Source organism: Haemorhous mexicanus, chromosome 27, assembly GCF_027477595.1.
Source record: "Haemorhous mexicanus isolate bHaeMex1 chromosome 27, bHaeMex1.pri, whole genome shotgun sequence".
In the NCBI taxonomy this organism is placed as follows: Eukaryota; Metazoa; Chordata; class Aves; order Passeriformes; family Fringillidae; genus Haemorhous; species Haemorhous mexicanus.
The window spans coordinates 3,190,260-3,210,393 of record NC_082367.1 but is presented as its reverse complement, the minus strand read 5'-3'; the positions used below and the strand labels follow the sequence as shown (position 1 = coordinate 3,210,393).

Genomic DNA, 20,134 nt, shown 5'->3' with positions numbered 1-20,134 from the left:
ACCACACAGACCCCATAACCACATGGCCCCCACAATGACACAGCCCCCATGACCATATGGTCCCTACAACCACACAGCCCCCACGACCACATAGACCCCATAACCACGTGGTCCCCCATCACCCCACAGCCCCCATGACCACATGGACCCCATGATCCCACAGCCCCCATGACCCCACAGCCCCCATGACCCCACGGCCCCATGGCTGGGGTCACCACTGACCCTGCTGGCCCACAGAAGGAGGAAATGATTTTCCTAACAGGCAATGTGTGGTGAGAGCCGGAACCTCGCATTCCTAAGAAATGCATTGGGGAAACTCAGCCTGTCCCCCAAGTGATTCACCAGCCAGCTTTGCAGAGAAGGTCCCAAAGTTGTCCAGGAGTTAACTGGTGGGTTTGGGATTTCAGAGGGGCTGCCATGTCCTTCCCTGAATCCTGGGGTGCCCAGGGCAGACACTGCTGCTCTGCTTTTCTGTTCCTTAGGAAAACCATTCCCCAGATGGATGTGACTTCTTAGGAGGTATTTGCTTAGCAATAGGCATAAATCTTCTGCTCTTCACATTGGTCTGGGTGAGATAAAATATTCTGTGACTGTCTATTTAAACATCTTATGTTAATACCATGAAGTGTTTGTTCAAGTTTTATTATTCTTTTAGTTCTGAACTAGCGAATGCTCCCAGGCATGTCAGAGTACAGCAAATCCAGAGGTGCAGACACTGCATCCAAACTAAGCTGGGGCTGAGCAGGCAGGGATATTTCTGGAGAAGGGGACCACTGACATTTTCCGGCAGAGAGGCCGCAGCTGGGAAGAGCTGAGCAAAACAGTAAATGCTGCTGTCACAGCCCCTTGCGCAATCGCTCGGTTTTCCCCAATCATTTATTGCTTGAATTTGTTGCTTCTCTCTGCTCTTGATCCAGCTGCTGAAGGCTGAGGTTGCCTGGTGAGCCTGGAGTGCTGCTTCAGAAGAGAGAGGGTGCTGCTGGAGTGAGGATGCTCTGGGTGCTGCTGCTGGACACGATGCTGGGATGAGGTGATCACAAAGGGAAGGTATCACCAGACATTGAACCCCTGATGCACCCTGGGCAGGGACAGTGGGACTGTTCTCCCCTGGCTTTGGCACAGAGGTGTCAAGGAACTGCTTGCAGCTGAAAGCCTGGCTGATGGTGAGGCTTCTGCTGCCTCTGTCACTTCAGCCCTCAACAATGACAGATTTATAGCCCAAAAGGCTGTCAAAGAACAGCTCTTTTCCTTGACAAAAGTGCATGAGAAAAAAATTGTCAGGGTGTGCCCAATCCATCTGTCATTGAGGAGATAGGCTCATCCTATAACTTAATGCCATCAATCACTAAGACCAAAGGTAGAGATCAAGGCTGCTTACTCAGAGGAGTACCTAAGGCCGTGTCTAGTCAGGCACACAGTGACAGCCAAATGAATTTCCTTGGTATGGTCCCTGGGGAGCTTGCACTTTCCTCCAGAGCTCAGAAACATGCCTGCTCTGCAAGGAGCCCTCAGGCTACTCAGGGAGTAGTTACTATGCAGAGTGCTTACAAGGATCTCCTTGAAGCCCATGGAATAAGTACAAAATAGAATGTTTCAGAGAAAAATCCATCCACTTGTCTGCAGCTGCATAGGAATCTCATACTTGGGAGGAGCACAAGCAGTGTGACAAGGACTGCTAGTATACAGGCTCAAAATGTGAGTTCTGCACATTCTTGATAAGCTCCTCCTCTAGTCCTCCCTTCCTACATTTTCCTTTTTTCTGAGAAGAGCTGAGCTTCATTTCTCCTCCAGAATCACTGCAGCACACAGCACCAGGGTCTGGAGGCCAGGAGCTCTTGCCCAACACACAAGTGGGAGGAATCTTCCCTCAGTGCCTCATGGCACTGGGCATGTGTCCAGCCTGGCTTTGCTCAGCTGGCAGCTTTCCTTCCAGCAACCTGTGATGGTTGTGCCATCAGACCCTTGTTCATCAAGGCCAGTCAGAGCAGCAGCTCTCTCAAGTGGCATCTCCATGAACCTGAGTGGCTGCACTGTAAAAACAACCATAAAGGGATGTTGCTTAGCTTTGCTTCCAGCATTACTGCTCAGCTTTCCTCATGAGGCATGATTACCCTTTTCCAAAGAAAGGGTGTAAATCATCATTTGTTTTCCCTTTCATTCCGGAATGTGCTGAATCCTCTGTAATAAATTACACTGCTTGCTGTAAAAGAAAATGCAGAGGCAGCTCTGTGAGCCTCTTGAGTTGCAGGTGATGGGAGAATTCAGTTCATCACCAGAAGCACCTGTGGGTGAGTGCAGTGAGATGAGCCATCAGGTCCCTCCACAGATGAGCAAGGCTTTGAGGACACCAAAGCTGTTGGAAACACACAGATCCCAAGGCAGCCAGTCCCAGCCCTGTCAGCTCCCTTAGGAGCTGAGGAATGAGCTCAGCTTGGAGCAGGTGCCTTAGTAGGTACCTCATTGCTCAGGGTTTGTCTATACAGGATTCTTAAGAAAATTAAATTGAATTAACTAATTCTAAAGTAGAACATTAAAATTCTGCATAAAATTCTCATTCAGAATTAAAGTGGCCTTAATTCAGTTTAATTTACTCCCAAATGCTGCTAAATAAGGCCATTTAAGTTGTCTTTAATTAACATAATGGTCCCACATAGGCTTTTATAAATGAGATTTAATTAGCCCTTTTTTAGAAGTGAGTTAGCTGCTTTGAGCTTCCATAGGGGAGCAGCCAGGTCCAGGGCCACTTTGCTGACAGGGCTCCTGGTTGTGGCTGGTTAGCAGGAGTTGCAAAGAGCTGGCATCACCTCCCAAGGAACTGGCACAAGGCCAGCTTCTTCCCCACCAGCAGATAATGGGAGCCTTGAATATCATCTATTTTGGCTGTGTTAAATGCATGAGTGGGTGATGAAAGGCTCTGCTAGAGGATGAACTCTTTAAAATGTGGGACATGGGGGTGGTAATCCCTAGAAAAATGTGACATCAAGATTTTGAGGGCTTGTTCATGAGCAAGGAACCAGGCTGGAGAAAAGCTTACACTGAGTCAGCAGAGAAGGGGATGGAGGTGGAGGACGGGCAGGGACTGACCCCTCCTGCTGTCATAGAGCATTTTGGGGTCCCTGCTGCCCCTGGATGCTCTAGTTCCTTTTTTGCACACCAGAATTCCCAGCTCAGCAGGATGAGATGCAGCTGGCTGCTCTAAATGACCATCCTGAGAGCATCTGGCCTCGCCAGCCCCTGTCCTCCCCTCGGTGTCACAGGTTCCTCTTGGACAGCCCAGTGCTTACTTGTGCTCTGATGGGGACTTCCACCTCTTTCCTGTGGCCACGGTTGTGTCACAGAGGGACAGAGGCTCTACAGTGCCAGCTGACACCTGTCCCACTGCAGAAAGGGCATGATGCAGCTGCCCTGCTGTGGGCACTGTATCATCATCATCATCATCATCGCTGCTTGGAGGTGGAGAGCCTCAGTGCATCCACAATCCCAGCAAAGTTCTGTGAATCTTCAGATCCTCAGAAACTGCAGCCCTTGCAGTACCAAAAAAAAAAAAAAAAAAAAAAAAAAAAAAAAAAAAAAAAAAAAAGTACTGTTCAAAGCAGTTTGCAAATGTGGAAAAGAAAAAAAATAGTCAAAATCACCCATGAGGAGCTCCGAGGTGTGCACGGCACGTGACTCCCTCTGACTTTTTGGGTGGAGAAGCCAACAGCCTCCCACTCTCCTGGCTTTTCTTTCACCAAGCTGGAGCCATGTGGCTGCTGCCACTGCTTTGCATAAATCAGGAGATTCAGCTTTGTACCTCTTCCTTGGGGTATGTCCTATAGGAAGTACGTCTGTGGCCATACTTTCTGGTGCAATAGACTTCAGCCTGGAAGCAAAAGCACACAAACAATGCTAAATTCATGCTGACTGGAGTAGATTCCAAGGGAAAGAAGTGTTGGGAAAGCACCTACTTAAGAACTGAGTAAGGATTATCTCTGATCTGAATCTCACTGTGTGTGTGTGTTACTGTTGAGCACACAGTGCGGTTTCAGACACGGCCAGAGACAAGGAAAAATGATTGTTTCGGGGTAACCACAAGGAAGACGAATGCAAATGCATTCCTGTAACTGGGAGAGTTCCTCGCTCCTGAGCTGGGCTCCGGTACATGGCCTCGGGGAAGCAAATTTGCAACTACCTTCATTAAATTGTTTAGGCATGATTAATCAGAAGTCAGAGATGTGAAGTTTTTGCACGTTTCACAAGGAAGATTTTAACCCCTGCAGTTCCACACAGGTGCGATTTAGCGCTTGGCAAGGGGCAGGCACTGGTAGGTGACAGATGTTTCCTGCCAGCGCCTATCTCCTCCGCACCGCCGGGTTGACAAGCCACCAGTGGCTGAATCACGGCCACCTGCATCGCTGGGACACAGGTGGTGCAAGGGACATGTGTCACGGAGCCCAGCCCCGCGGCGGCAGCCCGGCAGCGCAGAGGGCCGGGCCGGGCAGTGGCGGACTGGGCCGGGCCGGGCAGAGGCTGCCGCTCCACCCCTCGCTCTGCCCTTCCGCCCTGCGCGGCTCTCCGTATAAATAAGCGGCCGCCGCCCGCCCTGCCCTGGCCCCATGGAGAGGCAGCGGCAGCCCGGCGGTGGCAGCGGCCCGGTGAGAGTGGGGGGCTCGGGGCGGGGGCTCGGCCGGGAGCGGAGCGGGGCTCGGGGCCGGGGACTCGGGGCGGGGGTTCGGCCGGGAGAGGAGCGGAGCGGGGGGCCGGAGTTCGGCCGGGAGCGGAGCGGAGAGCCGGGGTTTGGCCGGGCTGTGGGGCCAGGGCCGGGCTGCGGAGCCGCTGCTAACGCCGCTGTCGCCCCGCAGGTCCCGGCGGCGAGCGGAGGCCGCGAGTCCCCCGCCGGGAGCCATGAGCGCGGGCAGCGTCGCCCCGGGCTGGCCTGAGGCGCTGCCGGCCGCGGCCCGGCCCGCAGCGGGGATGAGCGGCAGCGAGAGCCCCGAGGGGCCCGGCGACGGCCCCGAGCTGCAGCTGAAGGTGGATTTTTTCCGCAAGCTCGGCTATTCCTCGGAGGAGATCCGCGTCGTGCTGCAGAAGCTGGGCCTGGGCGCCGACACCAACACGGTGCTGGGGGAGCTGGTGAAGCACGGCCCGGCCGAGCGGGACGGCCCCGAGGCCCCGCCCGAGCCCGGCGAGGCCCCGCTGGTCCCTCGGGGCGGCGCCGGCAACAAATCCCCCGCGCCCGGCCCCGAGGAGACGGAGAGCGACAACCTGAAGCCCATCGTCATCGATGGCAGCAACGTGGCCATGAGGTGCGTCCGGGGTGGGCGCGGGGCTGTCGGTGTGAGCTCTGCCAGGGCTCGGAGATGAACAGCTGTGAGTGCCCTGCTCAAAGCAGCCGCTTCTGGGTGCTGGGAAGGGGGCTGGTAATATTTTCCAAGGTGCCTCGCCGACACACGAGGACGAGCATCACGTTTGCCTTTGCGGGCTTGTCTTGCCACTGCTCTGCCTGCCCAGAGCCGCCAGTCACGGGGCAGTGGTGAGGCCAGCAGTGCTTCCTTTGAAACAGACACTTCCTCCTGTGCTCTGGCGCTGGGGGGATAACTGAAGAGACGTCGTCCTCTCAACTAGTGGCTTTGTGTAAGTTTCCGTAGCAGGAAGTTGCTCAATGCATAATCACAGGGTTAATTAGAGAAGGCTCTGTAATATGGAGCTCCATTGGAGACTTGTCTCCAAATTGTGCCTCTTGTATATTGGTGAATTTCTGTACCAGGGAGAGAGTGATGAGATGTCAGAGGTGTCACCAAGGCAGGGCTGTGACTCATGCTCAGCATTTCATGTGTCCCAGCGTTGCTGGAGCAGGTTCTGTTGGACACTGACCAGAGCCCCCAGTACCCATGAAGCATTCAGAATCTCAAGGCTGGATATTTATTGGTGTGATGTCCCCATTTTCACCCTGGCTTTTGCTCCCACTTTGGTGAGCGTTGCTTGCCCTCACCCCAACCCCAGCAGTATGTGTTCCCCACCTCTGCATAGCAGACTCTTGAAATTTAACACACCAGCTTCTGAACTGGGTCCTGAAAGCTTTTTCCTGTTGCAGCTCAGAATCCACCTCCTTTGTTGTTTATGTTTGTGTATGTAGATTTATAAAAAATAACCCTGGGTGCGGGTGGAGCTGCCGTGTTGGTTGCAGTAGGTTTGTCTGAGGTGAAAGTGCTGTGTGGAGGTTTGTTTGCAGGTGTGGTTTTTGCCAAGCCCTGGCTGACAGTTCTGAGAACAGAACTGAGAGAGATGGGGCACAGGTGAGCCCCAGGGCGAATGGGGAATGGTGGTGGCACTGGAACAGGGCAGGAGAGTGAAAGCCATGCCTGGAACCTCTGAAAAGAGCCTGTTCCAGTTTCTACCCTCTCCACAGCTCTGGGAGCACTGTGGAAAATGGCCTGTTGTGAGCCCAGGCTGATAAGTGGCTCTGGCAACAAAGTTTACCTTGGATCAGTTCTTGGGCTTTAAGAGCAGGATTGGCTGTGTTTGTTAGTGAGGAGCCTCTTAGGGGTGAAAGTTACCCCAAAATGCAGAGGGGAAATCATAGCAACTGTGAGTCAGGGCAGGCCAGAGCCCAGGGTCTGACATGAGAAGCAGTCTGGCTTTTTTAAGCAATTCGCTAGAAGGGGAATTCCATTCTGAAACTTCCTGTATTGATGGTGTGATGTTCCCTGCTGATTCATTTGCAGTATGTACAGCGGCCTCCCTCAACAGCTCTTGACAAACTTATGCAAATCATGGTGGAAATTAGCTTTTACTTCCTTCTAAGGGAATTTTTCCTTGGCTGCTGCCAAATCAGATCAGCCCAATTAGCTGCCTTCTGGAGGTTTGAGGTTGGTAGCAGAGACTCAAAAAATAAAAACAACCAACAACCCAAAACAAAGACAAACCAAAAAAAAAATCCACCAAACGGGATTTGTTTTTCACGCTTATCTCCAAAAAAATTGTAGTAACCTGTGCCAGGCTATTTATAGCTAAATCCATCTGATATTGGAGAAAACTTTTAGAGCATCTTTTGATGGCAATTTTCAGCCTTTTGTAATTTAGGATTCTTATTGAAGATGTGTGAGGTGTCTCTTTAAGTGTTAGTTCTGTTGCCAAGTGTTTAGTTCTTCTAGAATAAGTACTTTTGTACAGCACTTCAACTTCCTTTGTAGTTTCAAGAAAGGGTGAGGCTGGGAGGGGAACTGAAACTTTTCTGTAGTGGTGCTGCAACAGTGCCACTGCAGGAATGGCTCTGGTGAGGGGCTGGTGGGAGCTGAAATGCCATTCAGGTGCAGATGGAAGGAAGAGGATTTGGGACAGGTAGTGACCAGGTGAGGCAAACCTTCCTGAATTGTGAGAGTAGTTCCCCTTTTGGTGTAGTGCATGTTCCCAGAATGCTGTCACAGAACATGGGCAGTTGGATCCCCACAGTGACATATCAGGCTGGAATAGAAGTGTTGCAAGCTTGCCAAATCCACTATCAGCAGAAGAGCTGATTGCACTGTAAATACTAGTGCTTGTAAAATAGGAGGGGTAGTTTCCTCCTAGAAGTTCTGGAAACTTATTGATATGACCTAATGAAGAATTAGGAGGCTTTTTGCATCAGTACGTGGCTTCTGACAAGGTTGTCAAACTTTGTTCTCCACCTGCCATGAGCTGTTCTCTCATCTAGCACTGATGACAGGAGATGATGCCATTTTGTGCAAATAGGGCATTTGTAGATGAGGTTTGGAGCCATCATGGAATGAATCATCTTTCCTTGAGATGAGAGTGCTTATAAAATACCTTGTTTTCCTGAAGTGGTCAGAGCAAGTTTGCAGGCAAGGCCCAGTGAGGGTACAGTGCACCCTGGCAGGAAACAGTCACTGGCATTAGCTGGCAGAGTAGCACAAAGGGGTTTCGGGTCACATTGTGCTCTGGGCTAAAAATAACCATCAGAAGGTTTGAAGCAGAGACTGTTTCAGAGCAGCTGCAACAGTTCCAGCTGCTGCCTCCCTCCCAGTGAGTATTTGGGTGTTTACTGGTATCCTGAGGTGCTGACACGAGCTGGGGGTGCTGGGCAGGCCTGAGTGAGGGTGTTGTTACACAAGACAAGCATCTGTGTTTGCTGCCTGTGCTCCTCAACACTTCACTGAGGCTTGTCCTAATTGCCAGCTCCCTTTGCTCTGTGCACTGCCTGACTGGTGTGTACTGAATCATGAAGGGATTAAAGTCTTAATTTTCTCCTTTGCAGCCATGGGAATAAAGAAGTGTTCTCCTGCCGAGGTATCCTCCTGGCTGTCCAGTGGTTTTGGGACAGGGGACACAAGGATATTACAGTCTTTGTGCCATCGTGGAGGAAGGAGCAGCCCCGACCAGATGTACTCATAACAGGTATGAAAATATGGAAACTAAAAGTAGCTTTTCAGGCTGACTGCTCTGTCACTTAGTGAGCTTGCAGAGTTCTGGCTAAGTCAGTAATTAACTTCAGAATGGAAAGTCTGAGTAGTAAGAGCTGTAATGAGCTGAACTGACCAGGGAGTATTAGTCATTAACTTCTACCCTAAGCCAGCTTTTGCCTGAATCAGTTGGAATATTTCAGAAAATAAGGAATGTAATACTGCTCTACTTCCTAACTTATTTTATTTATTGATATTTTTCCTCTGGCAGGGACATGCTTTGTATTTAACTGAAGCATATTTAGCCAGAATTATTCAAATTGAGGGGAGCTTGCAGAGATCTGAGATTTGAGTAACTCAGAACAGTGATGAGCAGGGCTGAATACAGTCTGGGTTGTGGAGAGACAGAATAAATGTTTTTGTTTATTTATAATGTCTTGTATTTGTGGAGTTCCCAGACAAAGGGAGGAATGAGGAATCTGACTTCATGTTCTTAGAAGGCTAGTTTATTATTTTGATACTATATTATATTAAAGAATACAGAAAGGATACAGACAGAAGGCTAGAAAGATACTAATGGATCTGGTGACTCTCTCTCCAGAGTCTGACACAGCTTGGCCCCAGTTGGCCAATAAGTTAAAATAATTCACAGCAGAAACCAATGAAACAATCACCTGTTCCATAAACAAATCTCCAACCACTTTACAAAGCAGCAAAACACAGGAGAAGCAAATGAGATAATATTATTTTCCTTTTTCTCTCAGGCTTCCCAGGAGAAGAATCCTGGGCAAAGGGATTTTTCCAGAAAATATGACTGCCCCAATAATGCTATTTCATCTGCGTGAAGGGCTGTGCAGATGTGTCACTGTCATATTTTCTGGAAAAATCCCTTTGCCAGAATTTTCTCCTGGGAAGCTGAGAAGCCTCAGCTTCTCCTGTTTTGCTGCTTTGAAATGTGGCCTGGAGATTGCTTATCCAACATGTGAATTGTTTTTACTTAACGACCAATCACCATTAGCTGTGTCAGACTCTGAGGAGTCAGTCCCGAGTTTTTCATTATCATTCTTGTTAAGCTTTCTGTCTGTATCTTTTCTTTATTCCTTAGTATAGTTTTAGTATAGCATTCTTTAGTGTGATAATATAGTATAGTGTGATAATATAGTATAGTGTGATAATATAGTATAGTGTGATAATATAGTATAGTATAGTGTGATAATATAATATAGTGTAGTGTGATAATATAATATAGTGTAGTGTGATAATATAATATAGTGTAGTGTGATAATATAATATAGTGTAGTAGTGTGATAATATAATATAGTGTAGTAGTGTGATAATATAATATAGTATAGTAGTGTGATAATATAATATAGTATAGTAGTGTGATAATATAATATAGTATAGTAGTGTGATAATATAATATAGTATAGTAGTGTGATAATATAATATAGTATAGTAGTGTGATAATATAATATAGTATAGTAGTGTGATAATATAATATAGTATAGTAGTGTGATAATATAATATAGTATAGTAGTGTGATAATATAATATAGTATAGTAGTGTGATAATATAATATAGTATAGTAGTGTGATAATATAATATAGTATAGTAGTGTGATAATATAATATAGTATAGTAGTGTGATAATATAATATAGTATATTTAAAGAATAGAAGGGTAGGAGGATAGAAGGATAGAATAGAAGGATAGAAAACTAGGAAGAATTAAAATATTAAAAATAATAAAATAAAAATATAAAAATAATACAAAAATATAATATAATAATAAATTAGCCTTCTGATCTCGATGGAGTCAGATTGACTCATCTCTTCCCTCGTCCTGGGGTCCCCACAAGTAGCACACAGGCATGCTGACAGCTGTGTTTGCTCCAGACCAGTACATCCTGCGTGAGCTGGAGAAGAAGAAGATCCTGGTGTTCACGCCGTCGCGGCGCGTGGGCGGCAAGCGCGTGGTGTGCTACGACGATCGCTTCATCGTCAAGCTGGCCCACGAGTCCGACGGCATCGTGGTGTCCAACGACACCTACCGCGACCTGCAGAACGAGCGGCCCGAGTGGAAGAAGTTCATCGAGGAGCGCCTGCTGATGTACTCCTTTGTCAATGACAAGTATGGCTCTGCCTTCTGGTTTTAGCTTGTGTGTTTTTATTTCTTGTACAGCATCAGTGCTTGACTCCGAACTCCATACGGAGTGTTAGTAAGCTCTCGTCACATGTTGGTCAGATCTGGTGTTTGAGGGGTTCCCAGACAAAGGGGGGAATGATGCATCTGACTCTGTGTTCTTAGAAAGCTAATTCATTATTTTATGATCTATATTGTATTAAAGAATACTATACTAAATTATAGTAAAGGATACAGACAGAAGGCTAAAAGGTACTCATGAAAACTCATAACTCTTTCTCCAGAGTCTGACACAGCTTGGCACCAATTGGCCATTAAGTCAAAATAATTCACATGAAACCAATGAAACAATCACCTGTTCAATAAACAAATCTCCAACCACATTCCAGAGCAGCAAAACACAGGAGAAGCAAATGGGATAATATTGTTTTCCTTTTTCTCTGAGGCTTCTCAGCTTCCCAGGAGAGAAATCCTGGGCAAGGGGATTTTTCCAGGAAATTTCAGTGACAGTCAGACAATACAATTCTTCTGGGCCTGAGAATCAAGGGCACCCTCTGCCTCAGGCCTTGAAAAGTATAAACAAAATTGAATTGGAGGGAGGGGAGCAAAATGGGGAATATGACTTCATTACCTGAAGCTGTAGTTGGACAATTAACCCCTGATGTGCAAATAGACCAAACTCATATTTGTGTGAAAAACTCTTGACCATGGTCCATCTTGGGTGTAGCCTGTCTGAGGCTTTTGCTCTGCCCAAAGTGTACCTGTTGAAGGCCTTTAATAAATACCCACCTTGATAAATAAATACCCACTTTAAGAAATACCATTTTATTCTCCTAACTCTGGCTAGCCTCTGTTTTAGGTAGCCACTCCATGGCATCATAGTCACATCTTCCTGGGCTTTTAAGAAAGATTTGTGTGACTTTCTTCTAATGAAGCAATAGCAAGTGATGCATGAGAAGAGCAAAATGCTAGTGAAGAAATAATGAAAGGCTGTAGGATACAAAGCCAAAAGAAGTTGGTGGCATCTCAGTAGCTGCTCCTAATTTGGAGCTAGGAGCTCCAACGAGAGCTCCAGGGTGTGATTTCCTCACAGGACAATTGTTAGCAGCAGGTAGCAATTCTGGTTGACAATCAGGCATTGAGCCTCTTCTGTGCCTGAAGGGGAAGCATTTTGTGCTGGTGTGGACTGGGTGGCAGGAGGATTATCTCTGCAGGAAATGGGAGAGCTTTGTAGGGCTCAGGTAGCTTTGGATCTTCAATGAAATAGGAGGCTTTGAGAAGAAACCAAACCTCAACTCAAAAACATGAACTCCTTCTGACTGAGATTTGTTTTTCTTTAGGTTTATGCCTCCAGATGATCCCTTAGGGCGTCATGGCCCCAGCCTGGATAACTTCCTCAGGAAGAAACCTGTAGTTCCAGAACACAAGAAACAGCAGTGCCCTTATGGTAAGACCTACCCTCTTAATGTGGAGAACAACGTGCCTGTGCAAGTGTCACTCATAATCTAGTCAAATCCAGCTGGTCATTTCATGCTCTGGCTTTCCTTACAGGGAAAAAATGCACTTATGGAATTAAGTGTAAGTTCTACCATCCTGAAAGGATCAACCAGCCGCAGCGCTCGTTAGCTGATGAGCTCCGTGCCAACGCGAGGCTGTCTCCAACCAGAAGTACCAGTGCCAAGGAGGAGAAGAAGGGGAAGCGGGGTTCCCAGGCAGAGCTCTTGTGCTCTGTGCCCACGGAGAGTGACAAAAGCTCTGTACAGAAGGTCTCTGCAGAGAGGAAGAGCTTGGCCCACAAAGCCAAGCCCAGCGACGTTGTGCTTCAGGCCAAAGGCTGTGTGTCAGGCACTGTCTCTCCTGACAGGTACCAGCAGCCTCCCATGGATTCTCTGTCTTACATCTCTCAGGAGCATCTCGACTCAGGCATTGGCTCTCTGGAGAACCAGCTGTCTGACATGTGGCCTCACAGATGTACCAGTCACTGTGACCATTCCCACACAGAGCAGGTGCCCGTCTGCACCTGCGGCAGGCAGAGACCCGTCTACCCACATTCCCCCAGCTTAGAGCAGAACGGTCTGGTCTCTTACAACCACAGCTCCCACAAATCATCTTCCTCTGGTGCTAGCTTCTTGCAGTACAGCCCTGAGATGCCTCGCTCAGGGGCACCCCACTCTTTCTCAGGGTTTGGAGTGCCCGTGCACACGGGTGCAGCGGGGCAGTACAGCCTGCCCGGTGAGTTCGGCGCCGCCCTGCCGCGCTCCCGGGAGTTCTGGTCTGAGCCCTACCCTCTGCCACAGGTGAGATCCCCCGGTGTGCCCAGCCCCCGCCCGGTGCACGGGGCCCCGGGGCCGCCCTACGGGGACTCAGGGCCCTGGGCTGCCTCGGAGCAGTTTGCTGAGGAGAGGGCCAGCGTGCACGTCAAGCTGTGCGGCATCTTCCACCCGCACCTGGTGGATGCTGTGATGAGCCGCTTCCCCCGGCTGCTGGACCCCCAGAGGCTGGCAGCAGAGATCCTCACCTACAAGGCCCAGAACCCGGGTGTGTGAGGCAGGTGCTGAGGGCAGGCAGGTATGGGGAGAGCTTGAGGGGCTGGGTTTGCCTCTGCTGCTGCCACAGATGCCTTCTGAGTGCTCCTTCTTACTCCTTTGGAAGTACTGGGTGCCAGAGGTGGTGTGCTCACAACAAATTCTGTTTCAGCTCACGTGCCTGTGGGAGAGGTGAGAACACCCCGGCATCCCGCCTTCCCCAGGGGCTAAGCAGGAAGGGAGGCTGCAGCTCTGGAGCAGGACTGTTCCTTTGGGGTTCATGGGAGTCTGGCACACCCTGAGCTCCTGCAGTTGTCCATAACTGGATGTGAGAGAAGTGAGTGCTGCCTTTGTAGTGGCCTAAGGCTAGTTTCTGAGGACCCAAATGCCTTGTCAATGCTGTTGTTAGGTCCTGACTAATCCTTTCTACTAAATCCCACCATTCAGATCTGTGGCAAATATTGGGTTATAAATGTAATCTGGAGCTGGATTTATCTGACTGGTTTCACTGGTGCACTTCTTGAATGATGTTTTCCACACCCCTCCCACCTCAGCTGATCTTCCTGAGGTAATTGTGCCCCATGGACCACAAGTGCTTAGTGAGCTCTCAGCTCCCAGGAGCACAGTCCTTGCTCTGAGGAGTGGCTGGACACTGCTCCAGAGCTGTGTGTGAGTTGTGTGTTGGGTATGTGCTGACAGCTGCAGTGTCAGAGCAGGTGGGTGAGCTGAGCATGCTGTGAGTGCTGCTCTGGAACTGTCTCTGGCCCAGGCTGGCTCTGTACAGCACTGACAAGGATTTATTATGTGCCTTTTGCTTTCAGACAGCAATAGAACAGCTGCAGTCACATCTGGACTGCTGCCAGGGGCCTTCCTGAGGAGTCTTTAATATTTTGTGTTGTAAAGCTGTTGCTTCCTCTTCTTCCTCACCAATATTCCCCTGTCTCCTTGGCTGTGCCCAACTAGAGCAGCATCCAGAATTGCAGAATAAGAATTATTTGGCAAGACTGTTTCTTTTCCTCTTACTCTGTAAGATGTTTTCTATTGTAGGTACTGTAAGAGATTTTAAATATGCAAAACCAATTGCTGTAGTAATTGGTTCTGGTCCTGGAATTTTGCTGTGCAAGGGATGCAGAAATGTTCCTGGCACTTGCAGGCCAGAAGCAGTTGATTTGTTGATACACATTGTATCTGTGTGTGTTGTTGTTTTCTAAATACAATACGCCCTTCTGTGGTTAAACCAAGGTTATTGAGTGGCAAATTAGGAAGGGGAGAGTGGAAGGCAGCTGGTCCTGAAACCCTCCTGGGAGCAGGGTTGTCTGTTCTGCTCTTCCCTCTGCTGTCCAAGGAATGACCTGCCCAGACTGGCACCATGTGCCATGAGACCACAGGGACACAGGAACCTGTATACCTGGTTAATAATGATACATTACAAATTAGTAATGTTTCATGTTAGTAAGCAAAATGCTTCTTAATTTTAAGTAACCTGATACTTTGCATATTTGTAAATTACAGATAAAATGGTTTTTAATGTTACTGTTCAGCACCTTGCTGCTTGCAGTTTTAATCAATGCTGTTCTCACCTCAGCCACGTGTTACTTGGCAAGGTGGGTTTGGGTTTCTGGTGGAATGCTGGTATCTGCTGCCTGTTTGCAATGAGAAGATTAACATTTTGTACTCCCCAGCTGACACTTGCTGAACTTTCTGTATCACTATGCAGTATAGTCATGTACTGAATAGCCATGAGACAGCCCTGGCAAAGAAAAACTGTGTTATAGAAATAAAAACTGCTGAGTTGACATATTTGGTCTCTGGTGGCTTTGTGGAGGAACATTCAATGTTTTGGTTGGCTTTCCAGGGAAGCCAGAGAAATGATCCTTCCTCCCTGGGGTTCCTCTGACTGGTTTTGATCTCTGTGTGCAGTCTGAGGGCTGTTATTGACAGGCTGTTAATCGATGCAGTGACACCAAAACATCCATGTGCTGTGGCAGATAAGGGCATGAGCAGTGTCTGCTGCTGATTTGGCTTCCCTGGGGCTGCTCAGTGCCTGGGGCAGGTGGGATGAGCAGCAGCACTGGCTCTCACTCAGCACCACAGCGTGGGTGTCTCAGGTGATAAAACTCCATTTATTGCCATTTAAAGCAGCAGAATTGCCACACTCCTGGCAATTTTGGAATCAGCATGGACTGTGTTTGGCTTTAAGGAGCAATTCCACAGTACAGCCTGGAAACAAATACATATTTTATCCAGTTACAGTACATCTGTGACAGATACTCAGTGTGGAATATGTGAATGGTAACATGTCCAGGTTTTGCCCTGAAGATTTGTCATGGACTGGAAGTGCAGCAGGAATATCAGTGCTCACCTTGTGGTGTAAGGATCTTCCCCTCCCACCTGCTCCACTGCAGCGCAGCATGTTCTTATCTCACTGGTTAAATAACTTTATGGTCTGTATTGAAACTTGTGCTCTTCATTTACCACAGGGCAGTGGCTCTGTAGTTAATCAGAAACCAGGGAGGCAGGTGCTCCCAGAGACCAGCTGCATTTCAAAACAAACCTGCAGCTCTCAGTCTGAAGTCTTTATTGACTGTGGGAGAGGAAGCCTCTGAGGCTGTCACTGCAGTGACAGAGCTCGTGTGGCTCTGTGTGTGGGGTGGGGGGGATGGAGAGGTGTGTCAGGGATCTGAGCACACCTTTAGCCAGGTGAGGAGTTTGCTGCTGTCCTTAATGGGAACTGTAGTTGAAAAATGCTGCAGGATTTTAAGGCTGGTGTTCCTGTGAAGGACAATAGGTAATTTTAGTTTTACAGGATGTGTAAAGGGGTAAATGTTTGGTTTTGCTTCTCAAAGCTGCCCTGAGAGACAATTAAAGGGATCAGTGCAGAGGTTCATTATCACAACCAGGAGAGGAAGAGCTGGAGCTGACTGACCTGGGTTGTGATGTTTCTCCTGCAGTGACAGTCCTGGGGCACATGGAGTAGTCTGGGAGGGTCAGGCCCTAGCACAGATCTGGGTTTCTCCCTCAGACTGCTGTGTGTGCTGCTGGGGCAGCCAGCAAGCCCAGCCCCAACCCCACTGCTGTGCTCTGAGTTTTCTCCTCATTCACACAAAGTTCTGTGTTGTGTCCCCGTTCCCCAAGCTCACTGTGGTGCCAGAGATTGGGCAAATGGCAATGCTGATTGGAGCTGTTGCTGCTGCTCATTTTTTCCCCTACACACTCCTCACTGCCAGGAGTGGTGGAGCTGCCTGCCTGCACACCTTGGAACCCTGCTGGGGCTGTTCAGGTGGGAGTTTTGGGGTGCATCCTCTGGTTTAGCACTTCCTGGGGCTGGGGGTAGAGCCTGCTATGATGCTGGGTGTTTGCTTTTGGGTGTTTTGCCAAACTGGGTCAGATCTGTGTCAGCTCTCTGAGCTGCTGGAGGGAAGGAGGTCACACATGGGCCTGTTGAAGGTTTCCTGTGCTCAGGGGCTTCCCAGCCCTCATCCTGTCAGCTGTGTGCCACTGCAGCCTCGTGCTGAGCTTCAGGAGAGGCTGGTTCCTCCAGGCAGGCCAGCCTGCTCCCCAGGGCTTGCTCATCTCCCCGCTGCCCTTGCTCCCTGAACTTCCATCTGAACTCAGCTGGTTTCTCCCCTTGGGAGTTTCCAGGATGTGGCCAGCTCAGTTCCAACAGCTTAAAGCATTTCCAGAGGCAGGAATGGGGAAGGTTCCTGTGCAGGCTGTGGGAAAGGGATGGGGTGTGTGCAACATCACGGGGGTGCAGTGATGGGAGCAGGTTCAGCATCCACCCCCTGCTCCCCCAGTGCTGAGCCTGCTGGGCTGCTGCTCAGAGGAGTGGATGTGCTGAGCATGGCAGCAGCTCTGCACCCTGTACCCCAAACTGCAGCTGCAGCACAGCCTCCCTGTGAGACTGGACTGCAGGAATTGAGTAACTGCAGTCAGTGTTGCATTCAAGAGGAGGGAAAGGTGCTGGGGAGGAGCTGGGTGCTGCCCCAGGGCAGTGGGAGAAAGCTGGGGTGGGATGGGGTGCTGATGGTGGTGCTACCTCTTTCATTTCCTCTTTAAGATGTTTTCTATTGTAGGTATTCTAAGAGATTTCAAATATCTAAATTAAATTACTACAGCAAAACCTATTGCTGTAGTAATTGGTTCTGATCCTGGAATTTTGCTGTGCAAGGGATGCAGAAATGTTCCTGGCACTTGCAGGCCAGAAGCAGTTGGTTTGTTGATACCCATTGTATCTGTGTGTGTTGTCAGGATGCTGTCAGCACTCGCCCTCCAGCCACATGCTTTCCTAAGGGCCCTGAATACCCCGGAGCCCCCCAAGGGCAGGGGCTGCCCCTGGAAGCCAAAGCCCTGTCTGGGGCAGCAGCAGCCTGCTCAGCCCTCCTGCAGGCCAGGGCTGGGGAGCAGTGTTGCACAAGCGTGTTGGAGCAAATGCAGCCTCAGGTTAAGCAATAGGTCAGGAGCTTTGGCTGGGGAAGGTTTCTGTGGCCTCTGAGGTGGCTCTTGCCTTGCTGCAGGTGCTCTGGGGAGGGGCTGCTCCGTGGGGGTGCAGAGCTGGTGGCTGTTTCTGATGCTGCTTGATGTCACCCTCCTCCTGCACCCTGCTCCCTGTGGGCTGGCTGGGGATTTCCAGCCCAAGGACTGCCAAGGAGGGATGAATGGTGGCCGCAGCAGGAGCAGGACTTGTCACTGCCTGGTGGTCCCAGCAGGGAGGGTGCTGTGATTCCTGCAGGAGTTGGGGCCCCCATGGCACCTGCCAGCTCAGTGGCAGGACCTGGTTTTCTGTGGCATTTCTGAGCAGCACGGGGCAGTCCCTGGGTGCAGGGTGAGTCAGGCTGTGCTGTTGGCATTGCATCAGTTCCCTGCATGTGGGAGCTGCACAGGCATGTTGGGAGGACAGATCCCTGCCAGTCCTGCTGCTGCTGCTGGAGCCCAGCCCTGGCTGTGGGTGGGTGCTGGTCCCTGCTCTGCTTCAGCCAGAGCTCTTCCTGCCCCCCTCCCCAAAAAGCTGGGGGTCTGCAGGGCTCTGGTGCAGCTGTCCCAGCTCTGCTGGGGAAGGACTAGGCAAACACAAGCGATGGAGAGCAGCTGCCTGTATTGAACAGGGGGAGCCTGGGGCAGGGCACAGCCCCCTGTGCTGGGCCAGGCCCGGGCACTGGGCAGCCCCTCAGCCCTGCAGGCTCCTGGGCCAGGTGTTGTGGCCAGCAGAGGACCCTCAGCAGTGCCTGGGGAGCCAGCTGCCCTTGACCCCTGTCTGAAGGAGCCAGCCCAGGGTTGTGACATGTGCAGGAACAGCTGGATAAGATGGATCTGGCCCATCAGGAAGTCACTGGGTGAGTTTTGCAATCCCTCACCCCAGTGCAAGGTGACTGAAGCTGGTGCTGACCAGATTCTTGTTCCTGGAACTCCCAACAAGCAGCAGAGCAGGAGGATGTTCCACGTTGGGCTTCACCAGGCACAGTCAGCCCAGGGGCAGCCCTGGGCAAGGAGGGCTGTGACGTGTCCTGGGGCAGACCCAGGGCCAGTGGCTTGTCCTGACCTGCCTCCAGCTGGCTCCTGCTCCTGGGGAATGGCTGCAGCTCTGCTGGATGGGGCCAGGCCCAGCCAGCACCAAGGGATGGATGGAGGCACATACAGGGGTGCAGGTGGGACTTGCAGCATCCTGGGCAGGGAGGGATGTGTGGATCCTGCCTGGTTTGCTGAGGCCCTGCTCACAGCTTCACTTACATTTTCTGCCTGTCTGCTGGATGGAGCCACGTGCTTGCTGAGGTGTTTCCATCCACGGGTGTCCTGGAAAAGAGCAAAGGAGAGAGGGGACACCAGTGGGAGCACCCAGCCAGGCTCCTGCTGGGAACAGAACTGGGAGCCTTTCCCAGCACCTCCCTCTCCGGGCTGCCCAGTGCCACCCAGTGCCCAGGTGGGAGCTGGTGGATCACCCACATTGCCCCCTCCCAGCCACTGCCTCCCCGTGCCCCTCCACAGCTCTCAGCCTCTACCTTCTGGGCTCTCTCCCTCGCTCCCACTGGCACTTAGGTCCTCTGCTTCCCCCGGCAGCTCGGGGCTGTCCCCACTGTTCCAGGGCAGCTCCTGCAGCTGGAGCAGGGTGTGAGGGTCGGGGCTGTCACAGGGGCTGGCACCCCCCGGACCCCCTGGCACTCACCCGCTGGTGCAGGCTCTGCTGCTCCCGCAGCAGCTCCAGGAACCGGCTGCTCCACAGCAGCTTCTCAGCCCCCAGCTCGGTGCAGAGGAATCGGACATCGGCCTCCAGAGCCTCCAGCCTCCCCAGCACAGCCTCGCTGGCCTCGCCGCGCCGCTGCCACTGCCCTGGCAGCACAGCTCAGCTCCTGCCACCCCCCATGGCACTGCCAGCCCCAGGGACACTCCTGGGCCAGGGACCCACCTGTCCGTCCAGGATCCCAGGCAGAGTCTGAGTCCACGTCCTCCTCCTCCTCCTCCTCCTCGCTCCCCTCCAGTCTGAGCTGCAGGGCTGTGCCGAGCTGGAAGCCAACACGGACAGTGGGGACTCGCAGGTCCAAGGGCAGCTGCGCCCAGCTGGCCCCTGGCACCAGCCCTGCCTGGGGAGCCCCCCTGGTGCCACCCAGCAGGCGCTGGCACCGGGCTCAGCTGTCCCGGGGCTTGCCCAGGGCTCGGGCTCTGCCAGCGGGGCGTTACCTCCTCGGTCACCTGGAAGGCGCCATCCCAGCAGCTCTTGTAGCACATCAGCAGCACCTGGGGGAGAGGAGGGCTCGCACCCGCCCTGAGCACTGTGCAGAGCCTGGAGCGGCGTCCCCAGGGCCTTGAGCCGAGCACCCCCCAAGGGACGAGGCTGCTGCTCCCGCACCGGGTGTTGCGGTGAGGCGCTCCCCCGCCCGCAGCAGCAGCAGCAGTGCAGGGATTGCACCCTGCCCCCGCTGCAACACCCGCCAGCCCCCCCAGCAGCGGTACAGCGATTGCACCCCAGCAGCGCCCCGCGCCCCGTTTGGAGCCGGCCGAGGTTCGGGGAGCTCCCTGGGGAAGGAAGGGCTGTGCGGTACCGACCCACGCCAGGCTCCAGAGCCGCCGCAGCCCCCGCAGCGCCGTCCCGCAGAGC

The 20,134-nt window shown here is 51.4% G+C and overlaps 1 protein-coding gene and 1 long non-coding RNA gene across 2 annotated transcripts; one reads left to right on the top strand and one right to left on the bottom strand.

Moving 5' to 3' along the window:
- The first annotated feature begins 4,534 nt into the window (after positions 1 to 4,534).
- On the top strand, positions 4,535 to 14,840 carry ZC3H12A (zinc finger CCCH-type containing 12A). Its single transcript, XM_059868540.1, has 6 exons — positions 4,535 to 4,634; positions 4,842 to 5,285; positions 8,234 to 8,373; positions 10,273 to 10,507; positions 11,860 to 11,966; positions 12,071 to 14,840. The coding sequence occupies exons 2-6, from the start codon at positions 4,885 to 4,887 to the stop codon at positions 13,063 to 13,065; spliced, it is 1,878 nt and encodes a 625-aa protein (XP_059724523.1). The 5' UTR covers positions 4,535 to 4,634; positions 4,842 to 4,884; the 3' UTR covers positions 13,066 to 14,840.
- Positions 14,841 to 17,767: 2,927 nt separating this feature from the next.
- Positions 17,768 to 20,068, bottom strand: LOC132338784 (uncharacterized). The gene is made up of 3 exons (XR_009489535.1): positions 19,205 to 20,068; positions 19,041 to 19,137; positions 17,768 to 18,834 (listed from the first exon to the last, which is right to left on the bottom strand). It is a non-coding gene; the product is annotated as an uncharacterized LOC132338784 (long non-coding RNA).
- Between the last annotated feature and the right edge of the window lie 66 nt (positions 20,069 to 20,134).